This window comes from Caretta caretta, chromosome 9 (genome assembly GCF_965140235.1).
Source record: "Caretta caretta isolate rCarCar2 chromosome 9, rCarCar1.hap1, whole genome shotgun sequence".
Lineage (NCBI taxonomy): Eukaryota > Metazoa > Chordata > Testudines > Cheloniidae > Caretta > Caretta caretta.
Genome location: NC_134214.1, coordinates 18176723 through 18203444, shown reverse-complemented (window position 1 = coordinate 18203444; position 26722 = coordinate 18176723). Strand labels below are relative to the sequence as shown.

The 26722-nt window shown below is 39.0% G+C and overlaps 1 protein-coding gene across 1 annotated transcript in view; it reads right to left on the bottom strand.

Moving 5' to 3' along the window:
- Positions 1-26722, bottom strand: part of GOLIM4 (golgi integral membrane protein 4) — a 64830-nt gene that overhangs the window by 5225 nt on the left and 32883 nt on the right. Inside the window, exons 3-15 of the mRNA XM_075132133.1 lie at positions 19794-19868; positions 18523-18572; positions 17640-17693; positions 15749-15899; positions 15202-15284; positions 14479-14562; positions 9987-10163; positions 8118-8459; positions 6634-6857; positions 4900-4979; positions 4343-4461; positions 3149-3316; positions 2293-2361 (exon numbers count right to left, since the gene is read on the bottom strand). Coding sequence (XP_074988234.1) covers positions 2293-2361; positions 3149-3316; positions 4343-4461; positions 4900-4979; positions 6634-6857; positions 8118-8459; positions 9987-10163; positions 14479-14562; positions 15202-15284; positions 15749-15899; positions 17640-17693; positions 18523-18572; positions 19794-19868 — 1676 coding nt within the window. The remainder of the gene's footprint in view (positions 1-2292; positions 2362-3148; positions 3317-4342; positions 4462-4899; positions 4980-6633; positions 6858-8117; positions 8460-9986; positions 10164-14478; positions 14563-15201; positions 15285-15748; positions 15900-17639; positions 17694-18522; positions 18573-19793; positions 19869-26722) is intronic.

Below are 26722 nucleotides of genomic sequence, written 5' to 3'. Positions count from 1 at the left end.
TTGCCAGCAGATCAAGGGAAGTGATTATTCCCCTCTATTTGGCACTGGTGAGGCCACATCTGGAATATTGTGTCCAGTTTTGGGCCCCCCACCACAGAAAGGACGTGGACAAATTGGAGAGAGTCCAGCGGAGGGCAACGAAAATGATCAGGGGGCTGGGGCATATGACTTATGAGGAGAGGCTGAGGGAACTGGGCTTATTTAGTCTGCAGAAGAGAAGAGTAGAGTGAGGGGGGGGATTTGATAGCAGCCTTCAACTACTTGAAGGGGGGTTCCAAAGAGGATGGAGCTTGGCTGTTCTCAGTGGTGGCAGATGACAGAACAAGGAGCAATGATCTCAAGTTGCAGTGGGGGAGGTCTAGGTTGGATATTAAGAAACACTATTTCTCTAGGAGGGTGGTGAAGCACTGGAATGGGTCATCAATGGAGGTGGTGGAATCTCCATCCTTAGAGGTTTTTAAGGCCTGGCTTGACAAAGCCCTGGCTGGGATGATTTAGTTGGTGTTGGTCCTGCTTTGAGCAGGGGGTTGGACTAGATGACATCCTGAAGTCTCTTCCAACCCTAATCTTCTATGATTCTACATGTCAATCTCCTTGCACAGCTCTGCAGGTTTATTTTTGCCCTAGTCTTGCCCACAAGATTCCTATTGCCTTTTATGGGAGGTCAGGTCATGGAACAGTTGTAGGATCAAGTGATGTGATTTTTAAATGGATACTCCAGTTGCAGGAAACCTAAAGATTATATTTTAATTTTTTTTTCCAATGTGACTAAGTTTCTGACTGTTTGGGCACAGTGAAAAGGCTTGGACCCAACTCACATTCACACTAAGGTCCTTTTACACCACTCTAGCTATATAAATAGGCCTTAAATTGGATGCAAACGTAATTTACTACAGATTTATGGCCCTGTTACAGTGCTAGAGTAGCATAAAGAGGGAATGGTGAAAATTAGAATCCAGCCCATTATTTTTTAAAAAAACTGGTTATTCCAGTGGCTCACCAGTACTGCAATGTTTTCTGATTGTCTATCGGAAAATTTGTAAGGAGCAGTAGTGTAAAGTTCCTCACTCTACTCTGGTGATATACTTGGATCCATCTGCTGAAAAGACTATTGCTAGGAATGGGAGAGTCAGTGGCCGATTAACCACTGAGCCAACAGGGCCCATGCCCAGGGTTCCCTGGCCAATTAGATGTCCCTGTGCCCCGAACCCGCTCCCTGGCAGGAGTGCTGGCCGGAACGGGGCAAGCCCCCCTTACCCTGACCCCGCTCCCCAGCAGGAGCGTGGGGGGAGAGGGACTTCATGTGGAAGGGGTGGGGAGGGGCCCCCACTTGTTCTGGCCCAGGGCCCCATCAAACTGTAATCCGCCTCTGGGGAGAGTAGCTCATTTTCCGTACCCATTCGATTCTCAACTACTCTGTAAATACTTCCAATAAGGGTACCAGTTTAGTTCTTTTATGGACACCAAATCATTTCACATACAACACTGAAAGAGGCAACTTAATGACCTGGGTTGATTTCAACATATTTTAAGGAACTGGCAAAAGTTAAATACATACCATTTAATCTAAACAAAAAGTAGCAGAACTTCATAAGTGAGTGTTGAGCAATCCTATCTACTGCTTTGTAGTACAGCACTACAGGTAAAGCAGGAAACGGCCATTATTAGTTCAGTGTTGACGAGCTACAGAGCAGCATACAGGCATGCATGATTAGCATGCAACTCAAAATTCTAAAGAGGAAAAACAAAGTTGTTTCCATTGTTTTCTCAGTGTGAAAGCAATGTACTGACAGCTGCTTGGCTATTCACTTGCATGCATACTGGGAGCTTAAATAGCTCAAACTACTTAAATGAACCATGGATAAATTAATCTGAGTTAAGGAGACAGTAGTTAACTGGGAAAACTGCTTGCATGAAACAGAGGTATGTGATTAAAGCATGAAGTATCAATGAGGTTTTCAGTGACACTTGGAGGGTTAGAGGTTTGTGGGTTTTTTTCCTAAGTTGTGATCAGTTTAATCCTTTCAGTAACTGCATAATTAATGCTCAAAAAGACACAGGAAATTAATGGACTGCCATACATCTACATAAGTACTCAAAAGAAAAAAATTATGACTGAAGTATTACATCAATGGCCAAGGGAGAAGTGATGATTACTTCCCATCTTCCCAAAAGCTACTATGGGAAAAATGATACTTTTTTACTTTTTAAAACTAACTGACGTTCACCAAAGTGAATTGAGATCTGTTATGCTACCTGAGTTCCACATATACTCTACACTCTTTTTATTACCTCTTCTTCTCCCTCTTCTTGGTACTGTTCATCCACATTATCTTCTTGCTGGTCAGGATTTCCTGCCATCTGCAGAAACAGAAGGGAAACGCAGTTCTACCATGCATGTCTCTTAATTTTAGTAATACAGATGGTTAGAGCTACTTGCACTGCAACTAAAATATCCTATATTCCAGAATAATAGTGTAGCAAATTTGTAATTTGTTGAATATTATTAATATTAGACTGGTTACATCCTTTACACCAAGTCAAATAAAAAAAAAGACAGTGGACTGATTATAACGAAATCATTGTACAACAGAAATCAGACTACACACAGCATCCAGACAAAAAAGTACAGTCCCTGCCATCCAAAGTTCACAGTCTAACGGCAAATACAATAGGCAGGATGCAATGGGAAGCAAAGAGGAAAAAACAGACCAGGCTGTTTATTGGGAAACATTGCTTGTGCGAATCATGGAAGAAGTAAAATTCTTTATGAGAGATATGAGTGAAGACAGGGCAGTGGCTTGGGAGAACTATAATGGGAAGTTGTTCACGCAGGGAGCAGTGTACAAGGTGACATGGGGATGGTAGCAAAACAGGTCATTGAGCCTGGCAGTGGGGATGGGGGTGATGGGATTAGAGACAAGATCAAGATATCACCAGAAGCAGTTCTGTAATTTTACCTGCGTGTACTGTATAGAGTATAAAACCTGCTCAATTAAAACAAAGGTCTGTGTCTTAGTATCAAAGTTTGAATGTTTGTTACTGTCCTTCCTCGTACAGCATCTTTAGAACAGCCATTCTTAACATAGCTGTAAATATGTGCACACAATTGCACATGTTCTACAGATGCTTCCTTTTATCTGCTCACCACTAAATGTTCCTCCATCTCAGGATTCTCCTGCTTCTGATTATTTTGTTTGTGCTGCTCATTCTCATCTGGCAGATTCTCTTCTCTCTCTTGTTCAGCTTCTTCAAACTCGTCCTCTCCCTGATTGTTAGGATCATCAGCTGGGTTCACATCTTCCACAGCTGCCTTCTGCAATTTTTAGAAGGGTGTATTGTATAAGTACATGAGTCTCAGCAATTCCATTTCACTTGAAAATCATTATAGTAATAGTTACCTCTGGGCTGATCCAGTGCCTGTTGAAGCCAATAGGAGTTTTTCCATTGCCTTCAGTGGGCATTGAATCAAAACCCCAGTGATTCTGAAAAGTGTCAGATTTACAGCACTGGAAATAAGTGTGTCGGCCCTGAATAAGGATACAGCTGCGATGCGCACATCTGTCTACTAGAAATTAGACTGAGGCTACCAACTCACTTCACATAGGATACTGCAAGGCTTTGGTTATTGATAATACAGCAAGTGATAACGCCTGATAAAAGTACAGCTCAGTCAGAACAACAGACAGGTCAGAATAGTTAAGTGTTAACTCTGATCAGGCCGGACTCCACATAGCTCACAAAAGTTGTTCTCCATGCTACCCTAGGCTACGATATATTGACCTGAGCCACATTTGTATCAGTTACTTAAGGGACAAAATGCCTGATATCTCCTCAACCTTTGCTATTCAATAAATGCTGTTTTTCCTTTATGCTTATTATCCAATATTATCCCATAGATTTAATACTGCAGCTACCGAGGCACCAGTAACATCTTTGGGCTAATAAATATTCTTCTCTTCAAATATTTGCCACACGATCTAGTCTTCTAAATAAAAATGCATGTATGCAAGATCCTGTATACACCACAAAACTGAACAAAAAATATAATGAGGTATTTATGTAGAATTGGATTCTCCCCCCTCCAAGGTGGCATCTGCTGTGACGGACAGCTGATGAAATGCTCGTTTACTGCTTTTGTATCCGAGTGTTCCCAGTTTAAGTCCCAACAGCGTCAAAATCCTCATGCATGGTTAGACCAGAAGCACAGCTCTGGGGTGTATTGAAAGACAGAATGCCTTCAACAATGACGACCCTACTCATTTCTAACAAAACAAATAAAATTAAATAAAGAATTTAAATTGTGTCCAAGATCTTATTTTAACAGCCAGATTTGTCTTACCGCTGGCTCATCTGCCTGCTGGTTCTCTGTTTGATGCTCTGGTTCTTGCTGCTCATTTGCATTAATTTGATCTTCTACTTCTTCAGCTTCATCTTGGTGCCGATTGTCCCTTTCATACACTGACAAAATTAATTATTAGTATGAGTATTACGGCCGCTCCTGGAGTCCCCAACTGAGAAAAAGGCCCCATTGTGGTAGGTGCTGTACATATGCGTAGTCGTCCCTGCCCAGAAGAGCTTCTGATGTGATTTGCCCGAAGTTACACCAGAAATCTGTGGCAGAGCCAACAACTGAACCCAAATCTCCTGAGATCCAGTCTATTGCCTTCAGCATAAGGCCATCCTTCTTCTCGTTTGTATATAATCATAACTGCACCCATCTTAGGCAATACAACCACCAAAAATCACCAGTGAAACATAGTCACTGATTTTAATTGTAAAGAAAATACAGTGCTCTCTTATTGGAATCCAAAGCAGCTATATTTATTTCTGAATGGATAAGACACTGAGGACACTTCAGATGGGGGGGAGGGGAAGGGAAAGAGAATTCAGTCTCACCTCCATCCTCTTCGTGGATGCCTTGCCCCTCTTCTCCTTGTACAATATCATGGTCCATATTGTCATAATGAGCTTGTTGGCTAAAAAATTATATGCAAAAATACAGTTTCAGTTTCACAGAGACAGTTCTGGCTTGCTTTTTTAAAGGATTCCCAGATTTACTTTCCTGTTAGCTAAGTTTTTCCATTAGCATTTTTAAAAGGAAATGAACATTATGGAACAAGACAATTTTGTGTAGGATACCTTACTAGCCTTTGCATCTGTTTTCCTATCTATAGAAATGGTGGGTAGTACCGTACTGGCTTATTCATAGGGCTGTTATAAGGACACAAGTTAGTGGCGGTACAGTGCTTTGAAAATGTAGGGTGCTAAGAAATGAAATCAGAGTCTTGTATTGAAAAATCTGTTTAATAATGGCCCCAAAACAAAGAAGTCATACACCTGTACCTGAGCAATTTAGGCTTTGACCTGGCAAGGAGTTTTCTTACGTGGCACTACCTCTAGAATTGGGGATTTGGACAGTACCAATTCACTTCCTGGTAATAAGGCTTTTTTTTTTTTTTTTTAATGTTACTCATGTTAATATTTCCTTATTACTGTGTGTTTCAGAAAATATTTCTGTAAAGATCATTATATAGGTTTGAGCTTCAGAAAATAAGTGAAGGCCACTAATGGCTTTGAAATTATCTCAGCAGGAGAGCAGAAATAGCATTAACTGAAGACAGGCACTAAATGGGAGACTGAAAGGAGTGAGGGGAGAGAAGATGATCTACAGCAGTGGTTCTCAAAGCCGGTCTGCTGCTTGTTCAGGGAAAGCCCCTGGGGCGCCGGACCAGTTTGTTTACCTGCTGCGTCCGCAGGTTTGGCCGATCGCGGCTTCCACTGGCCACGGTTTGCCGCTCCAGGCCAATGGGGGCTGCGGGAAGGGCAGCCAGCATGTCTCTTGGCCCGCGCCGCTTCCCGCAGCCCCCATTGGCCTGGAGCGGTGAACTGCAGCCAGTGGGAGCCGCGATCGGCCAAACCTGCGGATGCGGCAGGTAAACAAACCGGCCCGGCCCGGCCCGCCAGGGGCTTTCCCTGAACAAGCGGCGGACCGGCTTTGAGAACCACTGATCTACAGTACATAGACTGTAAGTTACATTTACAGGAGCCTGATGTACACTTATAGGTGCTTTATTTTAATAGTCCACAGAAATGTTTGAACATCAGGGATATGAATCAAACCATTTTTTTTCTTTTTATAAAATTCAAAAAGTTAATGCTAAAAGTTCATCCTTAAACTCATGCTATTGGCTGCACAAAGCAAGTGGTATTAGCCCTTCACGTTCACAAGCATCAAGTTTTCATGAAATTATTTCAAAATATCTTCCATTTATGGGGTGCTTTTCATCCTAAAAGATCCTAACACATTTCAAAAACTGAAATTGTCTATGTACAGCACTGCTGACGTGCAGCCACCTCTGGGGTATGGAGTAACAACCAGGTAGCACAAAGCAAGCCACATAACTTTACTGGGAAAATACGTATAAACGTTCACCACACTAGGCATGTACTCGGGGCAGCTAGCCCCTCTTGCTTCTCCCACCTCAACAGCTATCCTCTATTTTTAGTGCATTAGTTCAATGACAGCTAGCGGGGTATGTCTCCTCGAGGTGCAATTTACACCAAAGTGCAGACATACCCCATGAAACCCAGAGTGCAGATCACAGCACACATGTAAGAGAAGTTGTTAACCTTAGCTGGTTTTTGTACTGCTCTTCTCCTCGTTCAGCCTGTCTCCGTAGTGCAAGCTCTTTTTCTTGAAGCTGCTGCTGCCGTAATAACTGCCCTTTCAGCCTCTGCTGGTGTAGAGATTCCTGATGTTCCCTTAGCTGTTTGGCTTCTTCAGCTCTTCGGGCAGCCAGATGCTGCTGTTCCAACTGTTCTTCATAGGCCAGTTTGTATCTTTTTGTTACTCTCTGTGTCAAGAAGTGAAAGAAACAAACATGTTTGAATATATACACTTCTGAACCTGCCTTCTTGGGTACCTATTTCTCATCCCTATCGGAATGATTTTCCTGGTAGAACCCATATTATTAGCAATGGACATGGTAAAACCACTGATGACAGAAAAGGAGAGGTTGGGAGGAGGGGGCAGAATTATGCAGGCAAAGGACAAGATGGAGAACAACGTATAAATAGCTGTTTTGTGATCATAAAGTCAAACTTCACTCTTGAAGCTTTCATCATCTTACTTAAAGCTACACATTAAGTGTTCTCATTATAATCACAGCTGCTTTTTGTTTTTTTTAAAGGGGAATCAGAATACCTGAGGTTGTGGTATAAAGTTTTTCGCATGAGAAATTTGATACTGCCACAGTACTAAGATCCAATGTTGACAGGCACTTGACATATTTTAGCAACTTAAAAAAATACTGCTACTGTTGGCTGTCTGAGGCTGTCTGGAGGTAGGGTTGATCATGTGGGCAGAGTGCAGGTGAAAGAATCAAAGGTTGGTGATAAATGCAGTTTATACTATGGCTATCGCCAATACATGCCAGCATATAGTACATGTCCTCCAACCCACACTCCAAATACATCCTGTGGAATATCTGAACTAAATGCAAACAGTGCTGAACTACTCAAGCACAGTTGGGTAAACGACACAGCTTGAACGCATCACCAAATTGTCTTTTCTTTTTTTCCCCATACATTACTAAACAATGATAGCCATGGAAGAATATCGAGATTACTGACAAAATTATAGACCCTGAGAGCTTGACTAGGTCTTAAAGAGTGTTTACTGAAGTTATACCAATACCTGAAAGGGAAATGTAACTGCATTTGCTATCACAGGATGACACTTCAAATCTAATATTGTAAAAGAAGTCCCCCCCGAAAAAACTCAAACACAAACCTTCCCTTCCCACAACCCCCAAGCTTTAGACTGGATTCAATGTGGTTTCCCTTTTGCACCTGCAGTTATTTGCAAGTGGAATTAATGTCACTTAGAAATTAACCCCCAAATTCAGAAAGCTCTTAATCGTGTGCTTAACTTTAAGCATATGCTTAGAGTCCCAGGCATTTAAGTGCTGTGTTTTAAATGTTGCCTTACTCCTCAACTGCTTGCAAATCCAAATGATACTAATTACAGCTGCAACTAATTACAGGTGCAAAGCAGGGCCTGCAGTTGACAGGTGCCAGAAAGGGTGGCCGTTGTTGAGAAGAGAATCTTGCACCTCTGAGTGAATGCGTTCACCCAGCATGTTGGCTGCTTCTTCTTTATGTTCCCGTTCTTTCCAGTCATGTTCTTCTGGTGCTTGATCCTGTTCTTCCACCAAGTGCTCAGGTTGCCCTGCCTGCTCCATTTCCTCCTCCTCAAGTTCTTTTCTGTGCTCCTCTTCAACTTGGTCCATGTGTTGCTCTTCATCTTCTCCTGCTTCTTGTTGCTGCTGAATATTCAGTTCTTTGTGAGGGTGACCCTCATTTGCTTTTCTGCTCAGTAAAGTTTCATCTTCATCTTCTCTTCTCTTGGAATTTATTTCTTCCCTTTCCTGTGGCTTCTCCTCATTCTGGGGTACCTGTGTAAAATGATATATTAATTCCATGATATTTCAGAGATGTCTCTACTTCTAGAGTCCATGACACTATAAAACATTTGCATGACTTCCATAAAGGCTTAATATTTTATAATGTTCATAAAAGAAACTGTCCACCTGTTTATTATGATCAGTGATTAGGTCTGATAATTACTCAAGGCCTCTTTCATGTAGACCTCAACGTGACCTGAAGTAGCAGCTAGACATCTGTCTACCTATTTGTACGTGTAAACAGAGTCATCTTTATTAATATGTGCATCCACATTAATTGTTGGCACAAGAGGATACAATTTATTTAGGGGACAAAATTGTGCCTGCAAAAAGTAGAAGTTGCTGAATATCTGATTCATAATTTATACTCTTCTCAGATTTGGTTATGTTCTAGAAAATGCTAAAGGTGAGATTTCCTGCCTTACTAAGGATGATCAGCACATTATTCTAAAAGTGGAGTCTTATTAAAGTGAGTGATTACTCATGTGGAGTAATATTTTACTCCACAAGTTAAGGCGGCATAAGTCAACTGTGCTCTACAATAAAAATTAAGGACCAGATTCTGATGCACTTACTCGTGCTGAGTAGAATTTCACTCAATAACCAGAACCGATGGGCCTACTTCTGAAGTAAGGTACTACTTAATGTGAGTCTGGGTATCAGAATCTATTCCTTGGATCTCTGCAACTAAAAAATGACAATGACATGAAATAACTCAACCTAAATCTAATCTTAATCTAAAATGAAGCCCAAAATATTTATCTTCCAGTTTAAAAAAAAGTGTTTTATTTTTAGGCTTGGCAGAATTCAATTTTTATTTTTATTTTTTATCATGTCAGTGGATAATATTGATGTTTATTTTAAAGCATTTTTTCAATTTTTATCAATATTTATTAAATTTTCACATTTGCACAAAATGTGGGGGTTCACAAAATTTTTTAATGACAGTAGATGCTGAGGTTCAAGAAGTTAAAGCTGGAGAACAGTTAAAACACAAATTGTTAACATCATACGTCCAAATATGTCAAAAGTAAATATGTTTAAATGAAAGTCTAACAAGTTCTCAAGCAACGTTTTTTTTTGCCTATCTGTAAATTTTGATTTTCAGCTATGGAAATATTTTTTCATCAGTTTGTGTATGTACAATGAAATCAACATTTACTGATATTTAAATCTAATTCCTCTGAGCCTATTTGTTGTGATTCAGAAATATTTATTCTCAGCTTGCAAAGACACATGTAAAACAAGAGCTCATCCCTGGATTTTACATGTAAACCTGCCCCCTTTTTTTTTTTCCTTTGGCATGCAGCTAAGAATGTTTGAACTGTAAAATATTGAAAAGATACATTCAGATTTCTTCAGAATTTGTGTTTCAACCAAAACAATCTGGCAAATTCAACACTAAATTGAATCTGCATTTTTCATCCAGAAAAGACTTGTTTGTTCAAAAAAATGTCATCAAGCCCTCGTGGAAAATCATCATGGAAAAAAATTGCTGCAGCAGTCAGTGATTTTCACCTCTTTTTGCTCGTCAGCTGCATTTTTCTCATGTGCTGGGAGGTCACTATTTGGAGATGTTGCTCCCGCCACTGCTGCTTCCTGTGGAACGTTTGGCTGCTCTAACTTTTCAGGTTGTCGAAAACTTGGCATTTTGTTGAGTGTGTCCTTCAGTTGTTTATATTCTTCTACCTGGGACTAAAATTGAAATATACCCATTGTACTACACCAGACAAGAATTATTATTAAAATACACACTCGCTCCAGAGTGAGTTTGTTGGCAAAATAGTACATAGAATCTCTCAACGTGCAAATCAGATCAGACATCAAGATTCTAAGACTGGTTGCTTCCATGCATTAGATAGCCGTGATTTAATACATATTCCTCAATCACAGTGAACATGCAAATACAAAGCATGCAGGAAAATTCCTACAGTACAGAGATGGCGATTAGTTTTTCATGCCAGGCATAGGAAGAGCTGAAGGGAATGATTAAATTTTCTTTGCACGTTTTAAAATTAAAGAAACAGAGTGCCATGGATTTTCTCTCATCTGGTCAGTAGCAAGAGATGAAATTCTTTTTAGAAACAGTAATCAAGTTTAAAAAAACAAACAGACACAAGTGATTAAAAATTCTCAGCTATCTTCAACATTTAGAGAATTGTTACCAATAGATAAGAGTCAAGAGAAAATATTATGGGAGAAAAAAAAAATCAATCAAGCTGGAGCAACTTTAATGGAACACAACAAATAAAGTAACAACACTCCCAATGGTGGAAGGAAGTGAGTGGAAAGGGAAAAGATAAATTTAGAGCTGTTAAATATCCCTTCACACCCCAAAGTAAGATGTCAGGGATCCACTTCTTTGCAACTGCACTGATGTTTTTCTGACCAACAGAAGATCTATTCATTTTCAGCAAGCTACCCATGCTGGACGTTCAGGCAGGATTGGGAAACTTTTCACAAGCCACTCCCCATAAAGCAGGTGTACAAGAAAAACCATTCAACTCAGAAAGCAGGATATTTTCAGAAGGGGCATCTTTCATAACCAATTACATCTATCAGATACACGAAAGGTAGTGCCTAGCACTGCGGCTTACCATTTACATATAACCCCTCCACCTTCTCCTGTTCCACTTCCCCTCTCCTTGTTTTAAGGTTTATAACTCTGTGGGAAAACATTTAACACTATTTGGAGCTAAAACTTGCCACACAATCACTCAGCTTTAAACAACACTTAAAAATCGCTCAAAGCATTCTTTATTGTTGGAGGGGAAAGAGTGGGTTCTAAAGGCATCAGATTCTCTGTTACTTTTGTGAGGAACTACTGATTTGGGAATAAATAAAATGAAATGCTTCAAGTTATCATTTTGGTAAAAACTCCAATTTTTCTTTGGTGATTAAAAAAAAATCCAAATGAAGGTTTAGCAATTGGCTACAGTACACACCCAGTGATTGTAAGGTCCCTTTGAGTATTCAGTGTAATATCATAACAATCAATAGTACAGCAGACAGATATGATGCATCATATATCAATGTATAATATTGATACAAAACAAAATCCACAGTGCTACAGATTGACATGATGCAGTATATGATAATAGCTCCGAAGTTAGACGCACCTCAAAGCATCTTCAAAACACTATGGCATCGATTAAAATGGACAGGCCTAAAAGCAAAGCAGAATGTGAAGTAATTACAAGTCTGGCTTTTCTGGAGGGAGCTCTTGCTTTCTCTGTGTCCCCCTCCCCTGCTTGATTCATTGGAGTCTCTGACTATACATTTTACAGAAAAGATTAAAGACAATATTAACTACAGTCCCTAGATAAAACTGGAATAAGGGTCTTAAACATAAAAGGTTATCCTTGAATCTAAATTTTCTTTCCCCTTACCGGCCATATAGAGAGATTACTATATACAGGATATTCTTAACAGTGTTCTCAGTTCCTCCAATTCAGGACTCAAACATTGATGCTATACTCCACCCCACTATACAAATCATTCCATGCTAAAAGTTGTTATCTGAGATCTTAGCCTAAAGAGAATTAATATTGGTGTGAAAATAGAGTTTTATAATTGTCAAGGTTCCTCCCCACTCTGAACTCTAGGGTACAGATGTGGGGACCTGCATGAAAAACCTCCTAAGCTTATCTTTACCAGCTTAGGTCAAAACTTCCCCAAGGTACAAAATATTACACCCGTTATCCTTGGAATGGCCGCTACCACCACCAAACTAATACTGGTTACTGGGGAAGAGCTGTTTGGACGCGTCTTTCCCCCCAAAATACTTCCCAAAACCTTGCACCCCACTTCCTGGACAAGGTTTGGTAAAAAGCCTCACCAATTTGCCTAGGTGACTACAGACCCAGACCCTTGGATCTTAAGAACAATGAACAATCCTCCCAACACTTGCACCCCCCCTTTCCTGGGAAATGTTGGATAAAAAGCCTCACCAATTTGCATAGGTGACCACAGACCCAAACCCTTGGATCTGAGAACAATGAAAAAGCATTCAGTTTTTACAAGAAGACTTTTAATAAAAAAATAGAAGTAAATAGAAATAAAGAAATCCCCCCTGTAAAATCAGGATGGTAGATATCTTACAGGGTAATTAGATTCAAAAACATAGAGAACCCCTCTAGGCAAAACCTTAAGTTACAAAAAAGATGCACAGACAGAAATAGTTATTCTATTCAGCACAATTCTTTTCTCAGCCATTTAAAGAAATCATAATCTAACACATACCTAGCTAGATTACTTACTAAAAGTTCTAAGACTCCATTCCTGTTCTGTCCCTGGCAAAGACCAGCATACAGACAGACACAGACCCTTTGTTTCTCTCCCTCCTCCCAGCTTTTGAAAGTATCTTGTCTCCTCATTGGTCATTTTGGTCAGGTGCCAGCGAGGTTACCTTTAGCTTCTTAACCCTTTACAGGTGAGAGGAGCTTTCCCCTGGCCAGGAGGGATTTCAAAGGGGTTTACCCTTCCCTTTATATTTATGACAATAATATATATTAACTTTTCTAGCTCTTTGAGCTATAGAAATCCAGGTAAGTGATGGTACTTTAAAGATTCAGGTCAAAATATCAATGTAGTGTTGACTGCTGACATTATCCATCCTTTTAAATATCTACCATATGTCCAACAATAATGGGGTGCCTTTTTGAATGGTTTGTCTGAGTGGTACTGCTGTGAATCCTTTCTTCAGCAGGTCTGCAAGAAAAGCTATGCAAACTGTGTTAAGTATCGCCTGTTGATTTCAGAGAATTCACAAGATGTATGAGTACTCTGTTTAATAAGATGAATGTAACATTATGTATGTGGACAGATAAAGTCTAAAGAAAAGCAAGTGTAGGTTTTGTGTTTAAGGGGACGAACCAAAGCCCAGCGAAAATCAATGAAAAGTTTCCCATTGGCTTCAGTAGACTTTGGCTAAGGCCCTAGGTGGGATTACAGGAGACCTATTTTTGAAGAGTTTAGCAAACGGACCCCCTGGATTTTAGCCGATAGTGGAAGAAAAATTATTGCCTGCTACTTTGAAAAATTGGCCTCCAGCACATATTGCTATCTGAAATGACATGTTTTTATTTTTTTCAGTCCATGAAATACAATTATGGAAGAACATCAAAACACTGGCCTATTAGTACATAACCTACCTACAACAGCAAACAAAATTTAGAAAGGAACATACAATCATATAGCTCCCACTCATGATTCCACAGATTTTGATAAGTGTTTTTTTTACTTACAGTAGATTCCTGTTTTCCTTCCTGATCCTTTCTCTTACCATACTAACTACCATCCTAGCTTCCCCCAGAACTTTTCTTTTCATCATTATCCTCCTTGATCTTTTGGTAATAGTTTCCCCAAGATAAGCAGATATACCTCACTATTGGGACATGTGGCTACTACTGGAATAGCTGGCTGGCTGTGTATATAGAATTTTTTAAAGCTTGTTAATGCTCTTCCTTTATAGTGCCTCCAAAGCCCATGTGGTGTTCTATGTTCTTCCATGCACACTCTGTCTCTACTGAACCAGCTAGTCACTTACATTCCACCTGCTTTGTTATGCTAGAACATACACAAAGCTAGACCTCATCGGCTTAAGTGAACCAGTTCTTTAAACGTGACATGTTCCTCAAGTGTCAGAGCCTTGACATCTTGAGTTAACCAGAGTTCTAAAGGAGAAAGAGAAAGAAAGGAAAGCCTTCTGCAGTCTATCAAACTGGAAAGCTATCACTCTTATCAATAATGCATATGCTCAGTTGGACCCATAATGGAGCTGCCAAAGACCAAAAAAAATTATTTAATTTGCTATAATTTTCAAATTTAGCAGCAGCACGTCAAGGCATGCATTTTTCCCTGAGTGTGTAGCAAGGTGTTAACTGCAGATTCCCATGCAAAAAGCTGCATGCATAAGATTATAGTCAGCTGAGGTAAGATAAAAAAGATCCAGGAAGATTAAACAGATCTCATAAAAAGGAGAGCTGATATTTCTGTTTTCCTTTCTGACCTGTGCAGCAGCTAGTGCACTCTTGTGGTCTTCCAATGTCACTACAAGCTGGTCATGTTGGGAGAGTAAATTCTTATGCTGTTGCTACATAAAAAAGAAGAATGTTACATGTTTCATATTGTTTGTTCTGGGTTGCACCAGCTTAACCTTCAATTGAAATATATCCCCACAGATTTTTCAAATTTAAAAATCCTAACTGGGAATAACACACACTTTGAATTTTTTTAATGTGTGTTTAATGTGGAGTTCAATATCAGTGGTAGCAGCAAACACCAAATTTAAAGCCTGAGTTTTGTAACCACAGTTGAAAGTTGGAGCAGATGTGGAGAGATAGGATCTGAAATGGAATACACATCAATATTAACATTATTTACCAAAAGACACATGGAAGTTTATGAAGAAACCTTTCCTTTTGCAAATAAAACAAAACAGTCTTATAGACAGGACCATGTTGGATCATGCTCGGTATGGGCCGAGGGATGTACTGGCCATCACTTTCAGCAGCTCCCATTGGCCTGGAGCAGCAAACCGTGGCCAGTGGGAGCCGCGATTGGCCGAACCTACAGACGCAGCAGGTAAACAAACCAAATGACTATATTTTAGTCATTTTTTTCAGAAAAGTTAAACATTTCCCTCATAACCTACCTCCAAGTTGTTGAAATAATGGCAAAGAATTTCACATACATTAGGAGGAGGTTCTATTTCTAGGGAACAGAAACCAACCTTGACATCTTGTAGCTGGGTATGAATATCTTGGTGTGCTTTTCTCAGGTGTCTATTCTCCTCACGCAAATTATACAGAGATTCTATTAAAAACAAAACAGAATGCAAAGACTGAACTCAATCAGATTTATGCTATCGTAATTTTAATACCACAAGTTTTAAAGTATTTGCTCTTAAATACCATGAAAGCCTAATTCAAGGTGATGTACAAAAAAAGGATTATTATATAAATGGCATAAAATGCCACATAACTGCAGTAGTAAAATACATGAGATCAGTGCACAGAAATCCAAGGAGCTTGTGCTGACATTAATGTGTTGCTCTGACCCCCATACAAAAACACAACCTTAAATTTTCAAGGCCAAGTTCATTAATGCTGAGTGAGCATGAACGATGACCTCTTATGCTTGGTGTGCGTGAGTGTGCATGTACACGCATGCCCAACCCCATTCTCGGTCACACACACTGGTACTGATTTCTGTTTAAAAAGCAGTGGCAGGTGAAGAGTTTTAAGCTGTGTGGTATGACTGAGTATGGCTGCATATACCCTTTAGCTTGGAGAGTTCCTGCTCTTTCTCTTCCTGTATTTGTACATATTTCTGCTTGTGATCGCTGAATGTTCTTCTAAAGTCTTCTCCTTGTTTTCGGTGTTCCTCCTCGAGGTCTGCATGCTGTTTTTTTAATTCTTCATGTTGACTCTGCAAATGCCAAATTGAACACTGGAAGAAGTTCTGCACCTGCATATCTGGCTATTATCATCTTTGGCAATTTGTTAATTAAATCCAGATGAATAGAAAGCATTCATAACAAGAAGTTTATTATTCAAAGCCTGTACACTACAGTTCCTACTCAACACAAAATTGCCTCTGTGTCTCTGTAGCTCCCTGTTCCAGGGACTTACCATCCCCCTTGGCAGCTGTTATACCCCTCTGAGAGTTGCTGAATACACTTTCTCAGAGGCAGAAACTATCCATTAATAATCTGGATCCACAGCAATATTAGAAGTCAATATTGTCAATGACTTGTCTGCTGTTTCTACAGCCAATATGGAATATTACCTCTGTTGGAAACATCAGAAAATTCTTTACAGCATGCTCCCAAAGGTTTCTTTACATACATTATCCAGCTCCTCCAAGGTCAATGGCAAAAGTTCCCATTGACTTCAGTGGTGCTGGACTGGCTAACAGTTTCCATACAAAAGACTTGCAATAGCAGAGATATCGCTGTAAATCCAAGGGAACCCTTTAATCTATAATGGTAAAGTTTCTCATAAGTATTCATCAAGAGTAACCAGAAAACCCACTGGAGCTGGAAAGACTTCAAAAATGCTGGAAGGATTTAGGAGCACAACTCCCATGATTATCAATGGGACTGTGTTCCTAAATCCTGTAGGTACTTCTGAAAATTTCCCTCAAGCACAGGATTTTCAAAAACACTAATACGCTGTCCTTACGGATGTCAGGGTGAGTTTAACTGTTGATTTCAATGGAGCAGAGTTAGGTCAATGTGGAGCACTTTTTGAAAAATCCCACCCTAAAGGCATGAGTCTATGACACTAACTCTAGTTCTTTTGCTGTAGTAACCTTAAAGGCTCATGTCATAAAGTACAAGTTTAAAACTAACCTGCATTGTGCGTTCATTCTTTTTCAATTAAGAACTTTAAAAAACCACGCAACGTTGGCTAGCTATTGAAATTGCAATCCTACAAATAAACCCACTTTCACTGGCTAAACACGCCATTTAATTTTTTTAAGCTTCTCTTTTTCATTACCTTCCAGGAATCTTTTGCTATGCATATAGCTGCATCTAAGATGAAAAATTACTAAACACCAGAAGACTATAATTATTAAATTACAAGATATTCGTCTAATAAAATATACTGAAGCAGAGCTAGCTGCCATTTAGGAAGGGCTATTAATTGTGTACACAAAGTTACTTGCCACTGCATATTTTAATGTACATGTTCCCCACTACATATTATATTTGCAACAAGCATAACCGAATAACGCATTCCACCTTTTTCAATGGATCTGTGCATAATATCTGCACTGAAGTCATTCTATTTGACGCAAAACAATGGCAAAAGGAGTAATTATTTGATTGCCGCATCCCAACTATAAAAATTTCTTGAAACTATTTCCAGAATGTATGTCAAAGTATTTATTACTTTGGATATTGAGTACAATTTCTAATATGCAAAATCTTTCCAATTTTACCTAGTGGTATGCATGTCAATGGCCTCCTCAAATAATTACGTAACTCACCAGAAAACACAGCTATTCAATACATGATGCAATCAGTTTATCCTTAAAGTACATTCATGAAAGGAAAATATCTTTTTGAAACAATACACTGACTCTTAGAGATGGGCCAAGAAAAATTAGTATGTTTATATCCCATATTGCTACTCCCCAAAAGAGAATCTCGCTGGTACCTACCTTCAACATTTGGTGTTGTACATTCAGTGTGCTATATCTGCTATTTGAATCTTGCTGAGAAATGAAAATATTAATGTTAATTAGGGACAGCAGAATCTCATATCCTGATGCACTTTCATGTTCCTATTCTTTGTAAAGGATATTATACAGAAGCTGTAAACTAGCAATTATAATTCAGCATGGAGCCTACCTGATCTGGTCTCTCTTTGGTTCTGAAATATATCAGGGATAGCAATTCTGCAATAGGTGCAGTAGTAATGTATTTTTTAATTACACTACTGTTCCTCCCGCTCTTTCCTTCCCACTTTAGACCCAAAATAAACAGCAATATGCTTTCACTTATTATCATTACAAAGAGCTCTTTACAGACCTCAAATATATTTCCAATGACAGTCTCAGCTTTCCTCCTGGCAGCTATTGCACAAGCCAAACTTTCTTGGGGATTTTAACTTGCCAATCAAAAAACCACTGGTTACAAGACTCTGGCTCTGTCCAATGAGAAAAGTACAGCAGCAACAGGATTTATGATACCTTCTTATCTCTATTTCTCTCCCTATTCAGTTTTCTCCAGTCAAGATTGGCTGATAGGAGACAGCTATTATAAAAAGAGTACCATTAACTTCAGCTACTATAGTATAAGCGGAGGAGTGTTTTTCCAAAGTAATTCCCTAGAAAGAAACTCCCTCTCTTACTAGAACTCACATCTTTTGGATCTTTCTAACAGGGTGCATTTAACATACGTAACAAAAGTGGAATAAGTCAAGGCTATTTCAATAGGGTTTTGTAAGTCTCTTATCTTTTTGAATGGTTTTAATTACATACCCTATTCTTTCCTTTGTAAATAAATAGAGTAGTGTCTTTTTTTTTTTTTTTTTTTACTTACCCTTCCTTTATTTAGTGTTTCTTGTGCTTCCAATTTATAAACAAGAAAGTCTAGGAAATAATAATAATAAAAAAAAGGAGACTATTAAAGAAATATTTCACTGACAAAAAAGCTTGGGGACCAGAGTCCGTAGGTACTCTGTGTGTGGAATTCCCATTTACAAGAAGGTATTTTGAATACAAAGTAGCTACAAAGTTGGGGAATGTTGCATTTACAGCTTTCCTGAGGAACTATAAAAACTAAGGAAATACTCTGAATTTTATATCTGATTGTCAAAGTATTTGCATATAAAACAGTTTATACCAGTACTGTACAACGTATGCCAAGGCAAGCCTAGGACTACTGGTGGGAAACAAAATGTGTTTCAGAAGTCTTATGTACTAGATTTAAAGGTCCAATAGAGCTATTAAAAGGAAAGGGGAAGTTAAATTGTGCATTTTCTTATGACAAGATTACGCTTGAAAATCCTGTTCAGCCACAACAACACAGGAACGTCAAACAGCAAAAAACACAAAAACGCTTCCCACCCCCTTTTCATTGTGAGTTCCTTTGTACTCTTCTTTATTTTCTAACTCTGAAAAAGATGGCCTGCCCTTTACAAAACTAATGATTTATTGTCCACTAGATGGCACCACAAAACCATCTAGGATTTTAGGGCAAGAAAACCCCGAACAGCTTTTAATGCTTTTTAATTTTTTGTATCAAACAAGTTACTTTAACTGAAGGGCCATGAATCGCCTAGCTACCAGGAACTATTTTTAGGAAGAGTACAGGGTGGACTTTCATGACCTCATGCCTTAAAATTTCAACCAAGGAATTTACACCATGAAAAATAAGTTAGAAAAGTTAACAAAAGTATTGTACTCTTAAAACTTTTGCAGAGGGTGTCTTTTTAAAAAGAAAAACATGTATTATTTGCATAATCAAAACACAGCATATGTCCAGTACTGTGTTATTCAAGGACATTTAACTAAGATCCAGATTCACAAATCATCTCTATTCAGGACAGGCGTTTTAAGCATGTACTTAGGCCCCAATTCAGAAACTTGTGTGTTTAAAGCTGAGTACTTTATGGCATGCATGAAATGGAGGGTTTGTTTTTGTTTTTAAATATCCAATAAAAGGACTTGTGCACATATTTATATCATAGAAATTCAATATGCTGTGTCTAGCAACCTGACTATAGCAGTGGACCTACCAGTGAATTACAGGGATCCATAATTTATAAAATTAACATATATAACTGAGAAAAATGAAAAACAAGAGTTTACCTTCTTTTGCTTTCTTATGTTCAAGCCTTTCCTTCTGTAAAGACTTTTCTAATCTTGACCTGTGCTCATAGACAACTGAAAAGAGAAAGATTTGAACATAGTAATTCACTTCACAGATAATAGAAAGGGGAACAATACATAACAAATAGTATTGGTGCAGAATGCACAAGGACAATCCAAAGTCAGTTACACCAACTGAGAATCTGGTCCTTAAACTTTAGTCCTAGCCATTTAATCTTTTATTTATTACTCAAATTCTGTTTGTGCTATATCTTTTTCTATCTGTGGCAAGCGAGTTATACACTGGATTTGTTTATGGGGACGGTCAATGCTGGTAGGCCAAAAATTAGACCTACCAGTTTTTCTTTATTTCTTTGGTATGCATGTGTGAATTTCCAATCTCTTCGGCCTTGCTTGTGAAAAAGACAACGAAATAAATCCTGCTTAGATTCCTCAAGACCAGAATTCTTGCAGCACTCCACTTGCTCACAAGAATGGAATAGGCAGGTAAAGTAGTAGGGCAGATGAGAAAGGCAGAATAGTGCAGTGGTTGGCGGGTTAGCCTTGAAGTTGGGAAACTTGGGTTCAGTTCTCTGCTCTGCCACAGATGTACTGCATGACCTTGGGAAAGTCACTTAGTTGCTCTGTGTCTCAGTTTCCTATCTGTAAAATTAGGATAATAGTTCTTCCATACCTCAGTAAGGATAACTACATTGAAGACTCAAATACGGGGAGACTCAAATACGGCCATATAAGTACCCCAAAGTGGATTCAGACATAAACAATGTCTGATACAAGTGATCTCTTCTTTCTGTCCCAGCCCCCAGCTGAGTGGGACATCTTGATAAAATCTGATTGTCTTTTGGGTGCCCACTCTCAGCAAATGCATGGTGCTGATGTCTGAATCCACTTTGTTGCAGAATACATGGGCCCTGTCGTCCTTCACGGTAACACTAACTCAGAGAAGCGATCTCTTTTTTTTTTTCACATTATCAGTCCAAGGTGTGAAAATCCCTAATTTAGGAGAGCATCTCAGTTCAGGAAGGGCGTCTAAGCTCCATTGATTTCAATGGGACTTAAACCTATGACTAAATTTAAGCATGTCCTTAAGTGCTTTCTTGAATAGAGGTCAAAACTTCTAAATTGCTTTTCAGAGGTTATATTAATTATTGCCCTAGTAGCAATTAAGCACTTTAGTTAAAGATATAATTTCAACCCAAATCTCGTGTGTGTGAATTTTTTTTCAATCCTCAGTTGTTACAAGTAATACCTACAGTTACTGTAACTGCAAATGAGATACAATTTTATCTCCATTTTTTTCTGTTTGTTTACTTTGTATATCTAACAGCATTTTGTTTGAGTCAGCTTTGCTTTTTCCTCTGGACAGTCAGTTATTTGTATGAGTCTTGCACAGAGCAACTGGGGTGAGAAAAATATTTAAAATAGGAAAATATGATTTGTAAAAACCACAAAAATTGTTGCATGGTCTCAGATATATGTAGTCGCTGAAATCACTTTTACTTATTTAAATTGAGTGCATTAGGAATGATGCTATCTTTTTATCCTCTGGTTACTTGTTATTGTAAAAAGTGAGGCATACAGAGGTTTGTTTATGTAAGCAAGTACTGTAAGACAATATATAATAAGCAGATACTGCTTTGGGTATCAGCAGCAAAATTTTATTTACCTCAAGTGACAATAAACCAGCATCAAGACAAATCAAATCAATATATGTATTGTTTGGGGCTATAAAATGATTTTAAAAAATTAATCACAAGATTAAAAAAATAGTTGTGATTAATTGCAGTTTTAATCGCACTATTAAACAATAATAGAATAGCATTTATTTAAATATTTTTGCATGTTTTCATCTATACTGATTTCAGTTACAACTCAGAATACAGTGCTGATGATGGGTACTGCTCAATAACGATCCAAAGAAGTGCGGACTGATGCACATTCATTTAAATCATTTGAGTCAGATTCCACCAACAGAAGGTTGATTTTCTTTTTTGGTGGTTCGGGCTCTGTAGTTTCCACATTGGAGTGTTGCTCTTTTAAGACTTCTGACAACATGTTGCACACCTTGTACCTCTCAAGATTTTGAAAGGCATGTCAGATTCTAAAACCTTGGGTTGAGTGCTGTAGCTATCTTTAGAAATCATATATTTGTTACTCCTGGGGAAATTCTGTACCAAAATAATCCAAAATTCTGTGCCAAAAATAAAAAATTCTACATATTTTATTTGTCAAAATAATGCAATATAATCACACCAGTTTCACTTATTTGGGTAATTTATTTAAACTACCATACAGAAAAAAAAATCACAATAACTGTTCAGCATTTTCTAAACACATGAAGGTTAAGTTACAAATATTTGGTAACCAATACCCTGTATTCCATTTGTAATCCTGGATTTTCATTTAAATTACATTAATTTTATTTTGGTGTTTTGTAAAGTAGAATGTCACTTTAAAAATGGCTCAGACTTTCACACATGCAAGTTATACAGCTTTGCTAATAATTGTCCTGCATTTTTTTTTAAATGGATCAGTAAAATAGATTCTGAGCTATAATCTAACCCCACTGTGCCTCTCTGGCACAGAAAAAAAAAGGGAGAAAGCACATAGCTCTTCCTAGCTGAAAATTCCATTACTGTAATTTATAATACGGCTCCTTTACGCCACTCTAGCAAGGAAAAGGAACCTTAAACAACTCTGACATAATCAAAAAGGCTGACAAAGGAGGTGCTGTCGTCATCATGAATAGGTCGGAATATGAACAAGAGGCTGCTAGGCAGTTCTCCAACACCACATTCTACAAGCCATTACCCTCTGATCCCACTGAGGGTTACCAAAAGAAACTACACCATCTGCTCAAGAAACTCCCTGAAAAAGCACAAGAACAAATCCGGAAAGACACACCCCTAGAACCCCGAGCAGGGGTATTCTATCTGCTACCCAAGATCCATAAACCTGGAAATTCTGGATGCCCCATCATCTCAGGCATTGGCACCCTGACAGCAGGATTATCTGGCTATGTAGACTCCCTCCTCAGGCCCTACACTACCAGCACTCCCAGCTATCTTTGAGACACCATTGACTTCCTGAGGAAACTACAATCCATTGGTGATCTTCCTGAAAACACCATCCTGGCCACTATGGATGTAGAAGCCCTCTACACCAACATTCCACAAAAAGATGGACTACAAGCTGTCAGTATCCCCGATAATGTCACGGCAAACCTGGTGGCTGAACTTTGTGACTTTGTCCCCACCCATAACTATTTCACATTTGGGGACAATGTATACGTTCAAATCAGCGGCACTGCTATGGGTACCCGCATGGCCCCACAGTATGCCAACATTTTTATGGCGGACTAGAAAAACGCTCCCTCAGTTCTCGTCCCCTAATGCCCCTACTCTACTTGCGCTACATTGATGACATCTTCATCATCTGGACCCATGGAAAAGAAGCCCTTGAGGAATTCCACCATGATTTCAACAATTTCCATCCCACCATCAACCTCAGCCTGGACCAGTCCACACAAGAGATCCACTTCCTGGACACTACGGTGCTAGTAAGCGATGGTCACATAAACACCACCCTATACTAGAAACCTACTGATGGCTATACTTACCTACATGCCTCCAGCTTTCACCCAGACCACACCACACGATCCATTGTCTACAGCCAAGCTCTACGATACAACCGCATTTGCTCCAACCCCTCAGACAGAGACCAACACCTACAAGATCTCTATCAAGCGTTCTTACAACTACAATACCCACCTGCTGAAGTGAAGAAACAGATTGACAGAGCCAGAAGAGTACCCAGAAGTTACCTACTACAGGACAGGCCCAACAAAGAAAATAACAGAACGCCACTAGCCATCACCATCAGCCCCCAACTAAAATCTCTCCAATGCATCATCAAGGATCTACAACCTATCCTGAAGGACGACCCATCACTCTCACAGATCTTGGGAGACAGGCCAGTCCTTGCTTACAGATAGCCCCCCAACCTGAAGCAAATACTCACCAGCAACCACACACCACACAACAAAAACGCTAACTCAGGAACCTATCCTTGCAACAAAGCCCGTTGCCTACTGTGTCCACATATCTATTCAGGGGACACCGTCATAGGGCCTAATCACATCAGCCACACTACCAGAGGCTCGTTCACCTGCGCATCTACCAATGTGACATATACCATCATGTGCCAGCAATGCCCCTCTGCCATGTATATTGGCCAAACCCGACAGTCTCTACGTAAAAGAATAAATGGACACAAATCAGACGTCAAGAATTATAACATTCAAAAACCAGTCGGAGAACACTTCAATCTCTCTGGTCACTCAATTACGGACCTAAAAGTGGCAATACTTCAACAAAAAACCTTCAGAAACAGACTCCAAGGAGAGACTGCTGAATTGGAATTAATTTGCAAACTGGATACAATTATCTTAGGCTCGAATAAAGACTGGGAGTGGATGGGTCATTACACAAAGTAAAACTATTTCCCCTTGTTTATTTCCCCTCCTACTGTTCTTGTAAAGAGCTGGAAATGGCCCACCTTGATTATCACTACAAAAGGGCCCCCCCCCCCCCCGGCTCTCCTGATGGTAATAGCTCACCTTTCCTGGTCACTCGTTACAGTCTGTATGGTAACACCCATTGCTTCATGTTCTCTGTGTATATACAAAAAGAAAAGGAGTACTTGTGGCACCTTAGAGACTAACCAATTTATTTGAGCATAAGCTTTCGTGAACTACAGCTCACTTCACAAGTACTCCTTTTCTTTTTGCGAATACAGACTAACACGGCTGTTACTCTGAAATCTGTGTATATAAAATCTCCCCACTATATTTTCCACTGTATGCATCTGATGAAGTGAGCTGTAGCTCACGAAAGCTTATGCTCTAATAAATTTGTTAGTCTCTAAGGTGCCACAAGTATTCCTTTTCTTTTTACGGATACAGACTAACAGGGCTGCTACTCTGAAACCTTAATTGACTAAGAATGGGAACAATTAACTAACAATGGGAACATTAGCAGCCTGCCTGCTTAGTTGTTACATTTTGCTCTGCCAAAGGGACAGAGCCTGCTTCATTCAGCCCTACACCTCCAAACCTGGGATGCAGCAAGTACAACTGCAAGTGAGAGGGACAGAATGAGTCTCCTTCGCTTGTTTGCACGCAGGCAAGCACCCAGCTCCACACCCATAATGTCTCTCCACAGATGCACGCACGCCCAGCCTCCCCCCATCGTAATCTGCTGTCTGCTGCCAGCTGCTCCCAGGAGATGCACCCAGGCTGCTGGAGAAGGGGTTTGTGTTTCCCACAGATTTCTTGCTCCCTTATTTTTCTGAGGGGAATCCAAGAAATCTATGATAGGTATGAGGGGCGCAGAAATCCCACAGGAGTAATTGGTACCTTCTTTGCATCTTGTCAAATCTGCAGTGAAAGTGTTCTTAAATCAAACAACATGTGCTGGGTCATCATCCAAGACTGCTATAACATGAAATATAAGATGGAATACAGGTAAAACCCTGGAGCGGGAGACATACAATTCTTCCTTAAGGAGTTCAGTGACAAATTTAATTAACACATTATTTTTAATGAGTGACATCAGCATGAAAGCATGTCCTCTGGAATGGTGGTCAAAGCATGAAGGGGCATATGAATGTTTAGCATATCTGGCATGTAAACACCTTGCAACCACAGCTACAACGGTGCCATGCGAATGCCTGTTCTCACTTTCAGGTGACATTGTAAATAAGAAGCAGGCAGTACTATCTCCCGTAAATGTAAACAAACTTGTTTGTCTTAGCGATTGGCTGAACAAGAAGTAGGACTGAGTGAACCTGGAGGCTCTAATGTTTTACATTGTTTTGTTTTTGAGTGCAGTTATGTAAAAAAATAAAGTCTACATTTGTAAGTTGCAATTTCACAATAAAGAGATCTCACTACAGTACTTGTATGAGGTGAACTGAAAAATATTTTGTTTTGTTTTTTACAGTGCAAATATTTATAAGCAAAAATATAAAGTGATCACTATACTTGATATTCTGTGTTGTAACTGAAATCAGTATATTTGAAAATGTAGAAACATTCAAAAATATTTATAATACATTTAAACTGGTATTCTATTATTATTTAACAGTGCAATTAAAACAGTGATTAATCACAACTGATTTTTTTAATCTAGTTAATTTATTTTGCATTAATCAATTGAATTTACTGCATTGTTCACTGTTAACAATCATTCGAATAACTGTCCTGGAATTGCATCCAACTAGATGGCAATTTATGCACGTTTCCCTACACTACTTAAAGAAACTGGCAGCCTGGAAAAATAACTGTTGCCCTCTGAGGTTTATCTGAATTCATCTGCAGTCAGCCATGTGTGCGCATGATCTGACAGATATGGAGAAATGGTTAACCACAATATTACTGAATTCCAAAAGATTCAACAATAAAAATTGGTTGGATTCAGGCTGGAGGTGATGTCAGGATATTATTGCTAATCTATATATTCAGATTAGTTATCTAAAATATCACTGTCGTTTTCAGACTCCATTTCACTGGTGGTATCATCAAGGCCAGTAAAAAAGATGATAATTTTCTTTAAGAGAAATGAAATAACCAGTGTTCAGGTTTTTATTCTCTGAAACATTCTTTTTATTCTAATAACTGATCAATATTTTCCTTACTTCTCCATTTAACTCAACCAGATATGTCCCAGTATATTATAACGCTATTTACTTTTGACCTTGTAATTTCAAATCAACACACCTTTTGGTCTAGGCAAAAACACCTGGCATTGTTTGTGTTGTGGATTTCTTATTCTGTGCTATATCATCTAATTCTTTGGTTAAATCTGAGCTAAGATAATGAATTCTCATTCTTAACTGATGTTGAAGAA